At 38.7% G+C, this 15,011-nt stretch overlaps 1 protein-coding gene across 1 annotated transcript in view; it reads left to right on the top strand.

Annotated features, from left to right (window-relative positions):
- The window catches only part of LOC111150902 (proline rich coiled-coil 2C), a 105,358-nt gene that overhangs the window by 75,443 nt on the left and 14,904 nt on the right, over positions 1-15,011 (top strand). The window contains exons 21-26 of the mRNA XM_022508589.1: positions 237-322; positions 5,026-5,214; positions 5,367-5,618; positions 7,302-7,394; positions 10,368-10,469; positions 13,883-14,084. Coding sequence (XP_022364297.1) covers positions 237-322; positions 5,026-5,214; positions 5,367-5,618; positions 7,302-7,394; positions 10,368-10,469; positions 13,883-14,084 — 924 coding nt within the window. The remainder of the gene's footprint in view (positions 1-236; positions 323-5,025; positions 5,215-5,366; positions 5,619-7,301; positions 7,395-10,367; positions 10,470-13,882; positions 14,085-15,011) is intronic.

Genomic DNA, 15,011 nt, shown 5'->3' on the forward strand with positions numbered 1-15,011 from the left:
AACCTTTGTTTCTAGAACAGATGTCTTATACTTTTAATGGCATATTTTATGGGCACAATTTTGTGTTGATTAAAAACATACACTGTTTGCTGGGGGAGCTTATATGTATCCCTAAGTGTATTGTGAAAATCTTTTTGTTGTTTTCTAGCTGCCATTAAAGGAAAAGGTAAAGTACGTTAGGGATTATTAGCCTCTAAATTTTAATGGTTGCATTTCCCATGCTTTCTTCTTTTCAGTGGGTCCCATTAGTCCACCACAGCCACCGTCAGTCAGCGCGTGGAATAAGCCCCTCACGTCGTTTGGATCAGCTGCCTCGTCAGAGGTAGGAGTGAGTGCATTTTACAGTGGCCTTGGCGGTGTTAGCGTAGCAGTTTCCTTCCGTAGTTTCTCACACTTGAGTGTGTGTCACAGTCACCTTGGGCGGCTCGCAGAGTAGATGGCTGACACTCCGCCCGGCGCTTCCGTCTCATTAGGGCTGACTGAGGCCCGAGGACATTTCTAACAAGTTCCCAAGTGGTATTATTGCTGCTGGAGCTCTGCCTTTAGAGGCTGCTTTTCACCTTTAGACATAACTAGGTTAACATTTTTTTAATTCAAGTCTCAATAAAGTGCTTGTGAAAAAAAAAATGCTTGTGATACAGAGAATATAAGTGTAGTTACTACTTTTTTGACTTTTCTACCATGTTTTTTAGTCTGAATAATTAGGCAGTATAATTACTTAGAAGCAGAGTTTACAGGAAGTTCAACATAATTTCTCAAATGTGCAGTGTTGGTAAGTTAGCAGTTTTTCACTTAAAAACTCATTGAACAAAAATTTTTGAGCACATGTGATATACCAGGCAGTTTTCTAACACATGGGCTTACAAAACAGGGAGAGAGTGCGATAAAAATGGACAAAAAGCTCTGCAGTCAGGGGGCTTCCGTTGTAGATGGGGCGGGGAGCGGGGTGAGCCACTAATAAATACCATCTACTGTTAAATGGGTCAGTGCTGAGGAGGAAAGCAAAGTAGGGAAGGTACCTAAGAAGTTTCTCAAGGGATCTGGAGACAATTTAAAATAGGTTGGCCAAGATGTGCCCCTTAGGTGACGTTTGATGAGAGAGCATGCTACTGAAATTTCTGAGGAAAAGTGAATTCTTGGTTCAGAGACTAACAAATACAGAAGCCCCAAGAGAGAGGCATGGCTGGTGCGTTCGGGGAAGATCAGGGAGTTCCTTGTGGCTGTAGTGAAGTTGGGGGATGGAAAGAGAACAGATGAAGCCGGAGGGATCACGGAGCGTAGACCACACTGGGCCTTGGGGAGACGTAGGAACACAGTAGCTGGTGTTGAGCACAAGAATAACAGGACCTGACTTTCTCGCAGATGATTATTCTGAGTTAAGACTAGTCCATGGATGGCAAAGAGTAGAAGGTAGGATGGTGTCATAATAATCAAACGATGGTCACTTAGACCAGCGAGATGGCATTAAAGGTGATAAGAAGACTTGAAGGTAGAGCTGACAAATACCGAGCGATTAAACATAGTCTGTGTGGGGTGCCTGGGTGGCTCAGTGGGTTAAAGCCTCTGCCTTCAGCTCAGGTCATGATCCCAGGGTCCTGGGATCAAGCCCCACATCAGGCTCTCTGCTCAGCAGGGAGCCTGCTTCCCCCTCTCTCTGCCTGCCTCTCTGCCTACTTGTGATCTCTGTCCAATAAATAAAATCTTAAAAAAAAAATAAACATAGTATGTGAAAAAGAACACGATTTATCTCCCCAGTTTTTGACATGAGGAGCAAGAAGAATAGAGTTGCCATCAGTCGTGATTAGAAGCTGTGATACGGATCTGCAATGAAGGAAAATAGAAGGGAGTTTGGAAAATACAAGGGGCACGTTGTTAAGGTTAGAGTGTTCGTTACACATCTAAGTGGAGCTGCTGGGTAGGTTGTTAGATGGAAGGGTCTGTAGTTTATAGGAGATAATCTAGTTTGGAGACCTGAATTTCTCAGCTATTGATTAGATGGTGCTTAAAATGAGTGAGTTCAATGAGACCACCAAGGAAGAGTGGTTAGAAAAGAGAAGAGAATCCGAGGCTAAGTCCTAAGCCTTTCCCATTTAGCGATGTGGGGGTTGGAAAAGGGTTCTCAAATCTCAATGAAAGGTGAGTTGAAAGGAGGGATAATTAAGTGTGTCAGATTCTGCTGGGTGATCAGGTGAGTTAGGCCTGAGAATTGGAGCTGATAATGTGGTCCCTGGTGATTTTGACAAGAGCAGTATCAGTGGGGCAGTAGGCACAAAAGCCTGGTTAAAGTGAATTTAAGAGAAAGTGGGAGGAAAGATGCATATAGAGAACTTAGAGAAAGTAGTTTGGCTGTGAAGGGGGAGCAGAGACAGTGACAATAGATAAAAAGTACAGTTTTTTAAAATTTAAAGAACTCATTAAAGAAGTCTTCCTGCTGCCCTGCCCCACTTCGGCTTTTTGACTTAGGTCTGGAGAAGACCTCAGCAGCTGTTTTAAAAGTTCTACAGGGATCTCAAGTAAAATACGGAATCACTGCATTCGGTGTTTAGGATCCTCCGTTTAATCATTTTTCTTCTGCCGGTTGGTATGGACACTAGGATTAACTGTAGCATTTCTTACATAGGTATATCATGCTAATAGTGAAGGACGAAGTGGAAAGCTTGTTTGTTTTGGATGGGTCCACTGGATTTAATGAATTTATTAAAATGTCTAGTCCCAGTTTTTAAATTGGCATTCAGTATAGGAATAATGATTTCTTAGCTGCCAGATTTCTGTTGTGAAGGTTCTCCTACAGGTTTGCAATCCTGAAAGAACGCCCACATCTGCCTTCAGCGGTTGGAGGAGGAAATTACTTTGGTGGGATCTCATCTTTCTCACACACATCTTTCTTCATCCTCTCTATGTTCTTTATGTTTTCTGGGTAAAATGTGATAGTTTTTTGGTGGATGATCATTGCACATGATTTTGGAATATTGCCTCATGGTGAGCTTCAGAGCTAGCAAAGTTATGTTTCAGTTTTAATTCATTTCAGAGAATGGAAAGTATTCCTTGGTGGGACTTCTGAAATTACTCTAGTGAAATACATTCCTTAGTGATTATTTTGTTCAGTGCAGTGAGTGTTAGATACACTGGATAGTCTCACAAAGGTTGATAATGTATGATCTGAGCTCTATTATCCTTCCTTGTGTTACGTGTATTTTGTACACTTTTTTTGTTTCAAAGGATATGGTATTTTTCCTAAAACATTCTCTACTAGTTCTATTAACTGTGCGTCTATTTTTTAATTTCTTTGAACTATTTGTAACTTCTTGTTTCTCTACATAGTCATTGGGTTTCAGTGATTACTGTTTGACTTTTCTGATACTAACGGTACATTCATACTGAACTAACTACAGAATTTCAGCATTGACTAAAGCAAATAGAGATTTTTATTCTAAGTTACATAAGTAATGTTAGCCTGTATTTGAAAGAGAATGTTCAGATACTAAAAATAAGTCTGAATGATATGGCCTGTCCATAATGTTGACATTGTTACACTGATAAATTTAATAGTAACCTTACACAGTAATTGATGTGGTGAGTTCAGGGATGCTGAAACTAATACGAAGCAATGATACGGTGATGAGACCAAAGCCTGAAGTTAAACTTTGTCCCAAGTTTTGTCTGTTTATTTCTGAAAATGTTAAGTAATTGTTACAAACACCTCTGGCTTAGAAAACTGTATTTTCTAGCTTTCTGCTTGTTCATTTTTTACTACTGCTTTTAATACCTGCCATGTTCCAGTCTCACTAAACTCTTTTATTTTTTATTTTTTTAATTCTTAACCTCTGCACGAGGTGTCGGCTCTGCTCTGCTCTGCCGGAATCACTTGCTACTGATTTTGTCTTGCAGATTGAGTCTCGGTATGACCTCCTCAGGAGCTTTTTCTGTCTGTCAACATCAGGTGGCTTAGCCATACTTTGGTTTTGGCAAATCCCTCATCTGATTTTCTAGTTGTTCATTTTCTTCATTCACTTTATTGCAACTTCTGCAAGTTAGATTCTTAGAGTCTATCTGGATCAGTGCACAAAGAAGATGCCACATACATTAACAGTTTAATTGGATTCTTAAGGTGTGTGCACTTCATTACCAATCACAGAGTATTTTGATGGACATTGTTTTCATTTTATTTCCATGTATACTTTTTTAAAAGTAGGTGACACTGGGGGCACCTGGGTGGCTTAATGGGTTAAGCCTCTGTCTTTGCCCCAGGTCATGATCTCAAGGTCTTGGGATGGAGCCCCGCAGCATCGGGCTCTCTGCTCAGCAGGGAACCTGCTTCCCCCTCCTCTCTGCCTGCCTCTCTGCCTACTTGTGACCTCTCTTTCTGTCAAATAAATAAATAAAATCTTTTTTAAAAATTCTAAAAAATTTTTTAAAAAGTAGGTGACCCTGGTGTTGCTTTCTTCTCTCCCTCATTCACTCATCTGTTGATTTGTTGCTGGTGCTGTCTTTGTCTGTTTGTTGCTTTTACTTTCCTTTTAAAGGAGCAAATAGCTTGAGGCTATGATTTGCTCACAGTGAAACTCATAACACATTAAGCCAGGACTTCAGAAATTTAAGTCTTGGGGGCCTTGGTGGCTCAGTCAGTTGAGCGTCTGGCTCTTGATTCCGACTCAGGTCATAGTTTCTGGGTCCTGGTGTCACTGGGCTCCCTGCTCAGTTTAGAGTCTGCTTCTGTCCTCCTCCCTCTCCCTCAGCTGCTTCCCTGACTCCTGTTTTCATGCACGTGTGGTCTGTGTGTCTCTCTCAAATAAATAAATCTTTAAAAATAAATAAATCAAAACTTAAATGTTCTCCTAGTTTTCATTTTACTCCTTTTTGATACAGATCAGTAGTGGCTAAAGGAGAGTTTCTCAAAACATGATCAGTGTCCATTAATACATAGATTCTTCCATTGTGCTATTGAAATACAGGCTACTACATCATTCAGTCATATTTGAATTCTGTTTGCTTAGATAAACAAGTTTTAAAATACTCTCTTTCTAGGGAACAAAAAATGGTCAAGAAAGTGGAGTTGAAATTGGAATCGACACAATTCAGTTTGGTGCTCCAGCTTCAAATGGGAATGAAAATGAAATTGTGCCTGTACTCTCTGAAAAAACTACTGACAAGATACCGGAACCTAAAGAACAGAGGCAGAAACAGCCACGGGCGGGCCCTATCAAAGCCCAGAAGGTAGATTATAATTCATACTCCATCCAGGTAGAACTGTATGAAAGCCACTAACACTTTAGTGGGACAACCAGTGATGGTTTTGAAATTGAATTTGGTTTTCAGTGAATGTCTTTGATCGTAATACCTTTTTGTCATAACCATTGAATTTTTAGCTTCCAGATTTGAGTCCGGTAGAAAATAAAGAACATAAACCAGGTCCTATTGGAAAAGAACGTTCATTAAAAAATAGAAAAGTAAAAGATGCCCAACAGGCGGAGCCAGAAGGACAAGAGAAACCAAGCCCCGCTGTGGTCAGAAGCACAGACCCGGTAACAACAAAGGAAAGCAAAGCAGTTGCGGAAATGTCGACTGAAATAGGAGCGATGATTTCAGTGTCGTCCACAGAGTACGGCGCTGACGTGAAGGTAGGCAGCACACGCGGTGGCCACGGGTTCAGGTGGTGCAAACCATGTTAAAAGTGAGTGGGGAAAACAGGAACAGTGCTCATTCTTTCTGTTCTCCATTTTCTTTTATTTTGGCTTGAGGCATAGAATTCTGTAAACTATCTGGGTGATTATTTTTACAGAGAATGTTTTACTTCATCGTATGCATTCGTGGTCTAAAGAAATTTCTTAAAGTAAAATATTTCTTCATGTGAAAGTCCATACTTTTTTTTTTTTTAAAGATTATTTATTTATTTATTTATTTGACAGAGAGATCACAAGTCGGGGGGAGGTGGGGGGAGCAGGCTCCCCGCTGAACAGAGAGCCCATGCAGCCTTGATCCCAGGACCCTGAGATCACGACCTGAGCTTAAGGCTGGGGCTTAACCCACTGAGCCACCCAGGCACCTGTGAAAATCTATACTCTTACAGTTTGAAGTGAAAAATATGTACATAGGATTAGAATGATTTTTCTTGGGTTTACATGCTTTGGAAAGATTGCTCTAGATTTTTATTTTGTTAGTGGAGTTACAGTGGTGTCTTATCTTGCCCACTAGTGAGATTTTCAAGTCAGGAACTAAGTCAGAGTTAATTTTCAGTAACTGCAATATAGGCAGTTTTCTTCCAGGGTTGGAATAGATCATTGTTTCATTGGTTGAGCACCAGAGGGAATAACTGACTTGAATTTAGGGACCACATTGAATGAAAAGTGTGTATCTTTAAAAATAGTCATTAAGGCAAGATGCAAAAGATACACTGAGTGACTTATGTGGACTAACGTGTGGGAATAGCGAAATTTATATCTGCCATCTTATGTTCACTCTGGTACATATTGAAAAGAAAGGTAAGTGGGAACTTTAATATTATTTGACTGTTTTTCTCTTTTAATTGCTATATAAACAATATATGTAAATAAAAAACTCTTACTGTTCACCTCTACCATATTTAAAGAAGAGATTCATGATGATAAATTTATCCTAAAATCTAATTGCAACAACTACCATCTTGACATTCATTTATCTGTGTTGTATTTTGAAGAGAATAAAAAAATCAGTAGTTGAAAGTAAGCTATAAATTATGAGAGCCACACAGAGTTCTTTTAGTAACCCACTGAATTAAATAGTTGGTACTTTTGGCAGCCTCCTAGTACAGTGCAATGCGTATATATATATAAAAGATTTTATTTATTTATTTGACAGAGGTCACAAGTAGGCAGAGAGGCAAGCAGAGGTGGGGGGATGCAGGCTTCCTGCTAAGCAGAGAGCCTGGTGGAGGGCTCAGTCCCAGAACCCTGAGACCATGACCCGAGCTGAAGGCAAAGGCTTTAACCCACTGAGCCACCCAGGAGTCCCTGTATTTAAATTTAAAAAAAAATTTTTAATTGAAGTATAGTGGACATTCAGCAATACATTAAAATGCATTAAATGCATTAAATGCATTAAAAAAAAAACGAACAGGACCCGGCAGCTGAAAGGTTACCATTTCTACGGTGAGTCCACGTTTCTTTCATCACAGTATTGGTCTTTTAAGATTTGAGTGAGTTGAGTCTTAAGATCTGCTCTCCTTTCCCGCTTTCCTCCAGGCCGGCTTTACAACTGAGGCTGCCGTTAGAAAGTGAGTCATTGATTTAGTTTACAATGTATTTTTTTCTATTGCTACTCCACAGGAGTCTGTAACAGACTATACTACACCTTCTTCTTCTCTGCCCAACACTGTGGCTACTAATAATGCAAAGATGGAGGATACTTTGGTTAATAATGTAAGTAATCAACCTCAAATGTGAAAAGTGTGGTTAGGAACCTGGCTCTTACTATCTAATACATCGTGTGTGACCAGTATTTAATTCTTCTCTGGGAAAGGGCTGTAGTGAACTTGCATTTTGGAGCACTAATAATTAGCAAAAACAGTCAAAACTTAGGCTCAGTTTCGTAAGTGCTAATCCTGTTAACCTGGTTTTGGTAAGAATTTTTGTTCTTCCCATCCACATTCTGCAAGTTCAGTAATTTATTTTGTTGATACTTTTGTTCTTAGATGAAACCTTTTTACAGTGCAGTGAAAGCTCCCTCGATATGGAAAGCAGTCGGTGTTGCCAAGAATTCAGGGGTTTCTTTTTGACCTGAAAAAACGTTGTTTTTTGTTTGTTTTTGTTTTTGTTTTGTTTTGTTTTGTTTTGCTGTACCTTAGCAACAATCCTGTTGTGAAGTCTGAGCTATAATGTGTATGTAGCTTCAGAAACTCTTAAATGCTGTGTTAAAAAGCGGTAGTAAGCCATGTAAAATTTTGGGCTGTAGTTCTCCAGAACAGCTGTGTTACAGTTCAGGGTTATGTTAAGGCAGTACAGCCCGTCACTTTGCCTGGACCATTGACGGACAGGCGAAAAATTGAAAATCCAGACACGTTCGCTAACCCTCTGTGTAGAGGAGCATTTTAGCAGCCACATGTATGGCCCTTGGTTTGGAAGGCAGGTGTGGTAGAAATTTGGTCAGCTGCTCTCCCTTTTATATAAAGCTCTCTGTAATGAGCAAGGCTCATTCTTTTCAAAAATCTCCTTCATGGATATATTTAAAGGTTTCTCACAAAGGGCTTTAACTCTGTCATTTTGAGAATAAAAATCTTATGCCTTGCAGTGTTTTTCCTATGCTGTCTGTTCTTCTTTCTAGCATCAAGTATAGAATTGTAGGAGGTGAGGTAATTTAGGAGTCAATTTGATCCAACTTTAGTCGGCTATAGGACGTGAGGACTGAGGAAAAAAAGAAGCAACTGTGTCACACATTTTTTTTTTCATGGCAGGAGAGCTTTGTAGGAGCCGATTAATATAATCTGCCCAGCTCACAGATGTAGCGGAGCTTTACTTGTCATGCCAGACCCTTTCCCCCCACACTTTGGAGGAAGTCTTAAATTTATTTAACTTCCTATAAGTAGGGAAGGTATATGCTGTGGTGAGCTCTGTGAACTGTGTAAGACCAATGAATCACAGACCTGCACCTCTGAAACAAGTAATACATAACATGTTAATTTTTTTAAAAAGGGGAAAAAAAGTAATGGGAAATTTGGGAAGGACAAAAAGACTCCCTGTCAGTTAACAGGGAGTCAGTGGCACTATGTTGATTATCAAATACTGAATCAGTAATATCTCGGAGTTTAATTTTACTTAAATCGTGCATTTTCTCATTTAGAAAATATAGAGTATATGATGCTTTCTGCCAAATCAACCTCTAAAAATGTGATTTATGAAATACAAGTAAGGAAAGAAAGATTATTCTCAGAACCCTTCAGTGTCATTGGAAATATCCATTTGAGTATTTTAGTGGTTTCTGTGTGATCTAATTAAAATGTAGTGAGACTTGTGCATACAGGACCACTGAAGGGGAGAGACCCAGTCTTGTGTCTAAGCAAATAGCCTACATTTTATTTTTAATTGTGTATCCAGAGCACGTTTGAAAACAGGAACATCCATCTTGGGGCAGGGAGCGTTACAGATGGTCTTCAGTCTGCAATGATTTCACAGTGCTGCGAGTTTCTGCCCAGTGCGGTGGTGATTCTGAATTTGATTAATGTAGTTGTTAAAAACAAATGTTCTGCATGGGAAAGTTTTAGGACCCTTGAAATGTTCCTTTTTCACTCCTTAGTGTGGTTAAGGGTTCCTTTTATGCACAGAACTTTTTTGTCTTTTGAAAAAATCGTTCTTGATAAAGACTTATTCCCCTTATCAAAACTTAAAGTACTTTTTAAGGATTTTTAGCTGCTTGTTTATTGCTTAGTGTTACCTATACACAATCATTTTGAATACTAAGTGTTGTAAAGATCTAAATGAAGGTGGTGTTTTTGATTATTCCTAGCACATCTATTTTAAAGATTTGTATTTAAAGTAATCTCCATCCAATAGCCCATAGTATTATCAGTCTCTGTTAGATACTCCATAGTACCACAACGAGATTATCTTAAAACCTCCGAGCATCTCAGTCACTTTATCTGAATAACTAAGTGAACCATTAAAATCAGTCATACAGGAGTACATAATAAAATTCCAAGTTCCAGAGACTTAAAGGAAAAAAGAGATTTGGTTAGTGTTTTTAATATCTTCATGTTTCTAAAAATATTTGCCATAATCATGTTATAACTATTGCGAAAGTGGTTTGCTTAGTGTAACAAGGTGGTGGTACTATATTCTGTACTTTGCTCCAGATTTTAATTTTGTTCATGATTATAATTATAAGAATGTAGACTGTATTGCAGGAAAGAGGTTAATTTCTGAATAATTACAGTATCATGTTAAATGCTTCTGAAAGAATCTGTGGATCCCTTAGAGGTGGAAATTACATTCCTTAGAGCTTTGCTCCACGTGTTTGGCCACTGGCCAGAGCATCACTGCATCTGAAGTGCACAATGTCAGACCGACTAGCCAGAATCTGCCCTTAAATAACATGCCCAGGTCACTGTTGTACACATTAAAATTACTTAAAATCCATGAGGCACTGCTTTCAAGTATATACCTTGTATTTGGGACAGGTTCTTTTTCTGGAATTACATGCATAAAAAAGCAGATAGGATTTCTCTAAGATGTCAAGAGTTATCAGTTGATGCAGACACAGTGTACCTCTAAGTAATCAGATGTTCCTTTTGGCTCTCATGAAAAATAAATACCCTTCAGAAGAGGACTTCAGCAGTATCTGTAATGGGGCTTTTGTAGCAGACCTAGTTAGATTATGATATGTGTTGCCTACCTTTACAGGTACCCTTGCCCAACACCCTCCCCCTCCCTAAGAGGGAGACTATACAACAGAGCGCCAGCCTAACCTCAGCTCCTCCCACTACTTTCAGCCTCACCTTCAAGGTATGTACAACATCATTCTCTAAAGGTCCTTGATGATGCATGCTAGGGGACATAAGTTAGAAATACTCTTGGTATTTTTGTGGTAAGCAACAATACTAAGCTGAGGAAATAGAGTTACGTCAAATTATGCCTTAAAATTTTATTAACTTCTAATACCACTTTAAAGGAAGGCCTATTATGCCTGTGAATTTTGTCTTAAAAATACAGGAAAGCCTTTTTATATTCTGTGTTTGTACTGAGTTCCTCTTAGAGACCTTCATTTTTGGATATATTAGTTGTGGATAAAACCAGCTGGCTTGGTGTGTTGCATGTTTGTTGTTGGTATTTATCCTAAGTTCCCATAATGGTAAGACTGCTCATTTCCTGTCTTTTCCTATAAACTCTGTGAATTGAATGAATGCATTGTAATAATTAGAATATTTTATGAAGAGGTAATTAATACAGGTTGATTTGATTTGATTTTTGTTGGATACTTTTTGAATAAGAGGGCAAAAGAGATTATAGACAACAGGGTTTTTTATATCAAGAAATGCAGGCTTATTTTTTATCTCCTATTGTGTTTATAATATTGAGCTATGTTACTAACGCTTCTTTACAGTTACTTGAGAGAATTTTAAATCAGTTGTTCACCTCCAGATCAGTCAGTGGTTAAAAAAAGGGACATGAAATTCAAGTGAAGATGCTTTAATGTGCATACATTTATCCCATTGGTGGTGTTTGTTCAGTTTTATAATCTGGCAAGTATTTAACTTCTGTAGCAGGATTTCCTAATGCTCGGTGCATTGGTTGACAGTAAATCACTGATGACCTTGACAAGAGGGGGAAACATGTTGGCCAGTGTTCATTTCTAGAAGTTCAAGAGGAAATTTTATGAGACAACCACTTCGGCTTTGTGTCAGCCCCCATCGTTGCCCAGTCTGGCTCTTCACTGCTGGTTCCTGCTTAGCCTTTATGCTTTTCCCGCTGGAATGCGTATTTCAGTCTGTTTCCTGCCGTGTCTTCCGTGTGGTTCTGACCACATGCCAGTCAAGGCTGGTCCAGTTTCACATGAGCAAATACAAGATCATAAACTCTTCTTTAGACCAGATGTTAATTCTTCAGAGAACCCATTCGGCCTTGCCTTTCACTTAATGTTTTTAAGAAGAAATACACATTTAGAGTTAAAGTGAATTTAAATCAGATTTCATTGCTTAAAACTTTCTCTGGTTTCTTTACTTCTTCTGACATCTCTCTATTTGGATAATATATAAAGTATAGAAAAGTTTTATTATATGGATTTTACTGACAGTATATTTGTCAAGGGGAAAACTAATATAATTAAATAAATGTACTTGTTTTCTTGAATTTCTAAAAATAGAATCTAAATTTCCTTGTTGCTGAAGAAACTAAATGAAGCCATATGTGTGTGGCCTGTATATTATACAGGTTTGATTAGCTGTAATTTATGCATTCCCAGCATGACAAAACTAGTATAAAAGGCATTGTGTGCTCTATAAAACTGCTCTAAACCATTAAATCTCAGTACAGATTGCATTTTGTCTAACTTTAGCCTAAATTTTTTTTTATTGGTTGATTTTTTTTTTTAACTTATCAAGACTTGTTTTAAAATAAAACACATTTGAAACTAGCAAGGTGATTGTGAGGAGAAGACTCACAAAAACCTAAAAGTGTCCCATGTTTTGGTATTACAGTGATGATATTAGTCATCTAAGGAAAACTTGAATTATATGTAACATGTATTTTAACAAGAAAGTAGGGAAGATATGTAACAATTTCTCATTCTTACAATTAAAATTTAATAAGGTTAAAAATTTTAAAGTTGGTACTTAAAGGACCGACAGCTTCCTAAATATGGCATTAATAACTGTTACTTGATTTTTTGGTAGCTGAATTTTATAGATTACCTTGTGGTTTGTTTGTTTTTTCCACAGCCCAGTATTTTGGCTAGTAGTAAAAACTTCACAATCTATGTTTCAATTTCCTTCCTATTGAGGACCTACATCTGTGCCCTCCAGTTTAGGATCCACTAGCCACATGTCGTTAGTAACACTTTAATGTGGCTAATCCAAGTTGTAGTATGTGCTGTAAGTGTAAAATAAAATGGACACTGGGTTGAAATGTTAATATTTAGAAGTTAAAATGTCAGTTTTTGTGTTGATTTTAGGTTTTAATTGTAGATTCATGGGTTGAATAAAATACGTTATCAAAATTAGTATTACACTTGATCTTAGCCAAAAGGCTGAGAAGCGATATCAAAATTAGTATTACCTCTTTATTTTTTTGCATGCGGCTATTAGAAAAATTATACATGATTTGCATTTATGTCTGTTGAATAGCACTGGTCTAGATAGATTAAAATAAGATCTGTTTCTACATTTTTTTCCCTTAAAGATTTTATTTATTTATTTGACAAAGACACAGCGAGAAAGGGAACACAAGCAGGGGGAGTGGGAGAGGAAGAAGCTGGCTTCCTGCTGAGCAGGGAGCCCAAGGCGGGGTTCAATCCAGGGACCCTGGGATCACGACCTGAGCTGAAGGCAGATGCTTAATGACTGAGCCACCCAGGTGCCCCTTTTTCTACATTTAAAAAATAAATTTATTAATTTTAGAAAGGGGGAGCACACAGGCAGGGTGAGAAGCAGAGGGAGAGGGAGAGTTTCCAATACAGAGCCCAACTCGGGGTTCAGCCCCACAATCCTGAGATCATGACGTGAGCTAAAACCTAGAGCTGGATGCTTAACCGACTGAGCTACCCAGGCATCCCAGTCTATCTACATTTTAAGAAACAAGCTAAAACCTGTAGTGCACAGTTGCAATCTGACATGCTTGATGAGGTCTGGGTGTAAAACAAGGAATACTTTTACTGCATCCAAACCTAAAACCTATCTGGTTAGTTACTTTGCCTTTTACGACACAACATAAAGCAGCCAAACAAAAGGTACCTGTCCCCTGGCATTGACAGTTGCAGCCTCACAGAGAAAGAATCAAAGGAACGGGAACTCACAGAGGGCCTTCGGCGCCTTTCCGACCAGGGGCAGAGCCTTAGGTCAGTCCTAAAGGGGCATGGCATTTCCATCCTTATGCCCCAGTGGTCTGGGGACTCATATTTTCATGGGACAGGAGCTGTGACTTTCTCTGTTTTGCTGACTTCTTCGCCAGAGCTGTCAGCAAGCTCCCCTTAAAGACATAATTACAGCCCACTGCCTCCCAGTTAGAGGAAGGGAACAAAGATAAAGGGACAGGTGAAAGGTTTGAAAGCCTTAGGTCTTGATCTTTTATTTTTGCCATTTTTTGGAAGATTATACTTGGAATTTAAAAATACACACACGTATGTATGAGTATATATGTATATTCTGTGTTAGCATCATGGGTTTTTGTTTTTTGCTTTAAAAAAAATGTGCATTCTATTGTAGATGGAGTCTGCACGCAAGGCATGGGAGAATTCTCCAAATGTGAGGGAGAAGGGCTCTCCAGTAACTTCCACAGCACCTCCAATCGCCAGTGGAGTCAGCAGCAGCGCCGGTGGACCAAGCGCTGCTAATTACAGCTCGTTCTCCAGCGCGTCCGTGCCTCAGATTCCTGTTGCTTCGGTCACTCCCACAACATCACTGTCAGGTAGAAGGTGTTCGTACCTTTCCTTTAAATGTCTTATAATTTTTTCCTGTTTACTACCCCCCCCCCAGGTGTATTACTTTCGGAATATATAAGACTGCACAGGATCTGATTGTCAGCTATCTTGTAAACTCTTCTTGCCTTTTACAACCGCCCCCGCCCCCCCGCCCGCCCTTAGCCTTCTTCTGGTTTCAGTTAGCTCGGCAAAGAGTTATTGATGACTTGCTAGAACACTTTGCTTGCTGGACCTTCTGCCTGGCCCCATGGCCTTCGTGTCTTGTCCCCTGCCCATTATAGGTATTTTAAGTAATTGGTGAAAAGATGTTTATCTTGTTCCTCTAAATTTTTCTATAAAATTCATCTTTTGATTTTTATTTTTTAACTTATATAGCTAGTTAGTCCAACTCAGAAATAATACAAAATCATGCAGGTTGTAAATTTTTATCATCTGTATTTAATTTGAAGGAGCTGTTGACCTAAATCTGTTGGAATGACATACATTTTCTGGTGAAGAGGTAGGGGTAGAGAATTTCCAGTTTGTTATTTGAATAGGTGATACATATTGCATTTTTTGGCCAGGGAGAAGGGTGTTTTGTTTGTTTTTAAGGAGAGTCCATCAGTGCCCCAAGTTAGTGCTTATCTTCCTTAAAGTTTTCACTAGCACATTATCCTTTCATTAAACTATATTTCTTTTGGGGGCTTCATAGTTCTTGAATAATTTCTAAAATGCTTGACTCTAGGAAAGTACACCCTTTGACCATATGTATAACCATGTTGCTTCTGTCAAAAACAGAAATTTCTTTGTAGAAATTCTTTCCCAGTATTACCTAATGTTTCCAAAGCAGCAGAAGCTGCTTTTTTTTTCTTTTTTTGTTTTTAATTAACATATAATGTGTTATTAACCCCAGGGGTACAGGTCTGTGAATCGCC

This window comes from Enhydra lutris, unplaced genomic scaffold (assembly GCF_002288905.1).
Source record: "Enhydra lutris kenyoni isolate GAN:26980312 unplaced genomic scaffold, ASM228890v2 scaffoldscaffold24, whole genome shotgun sequence".
Taxonomy (NCBI): Eukaryota; Metazoa; Chordata; class Mammalia; order Carnivora; family Mustelidae; genus Enhydra; species Enhydra lutris.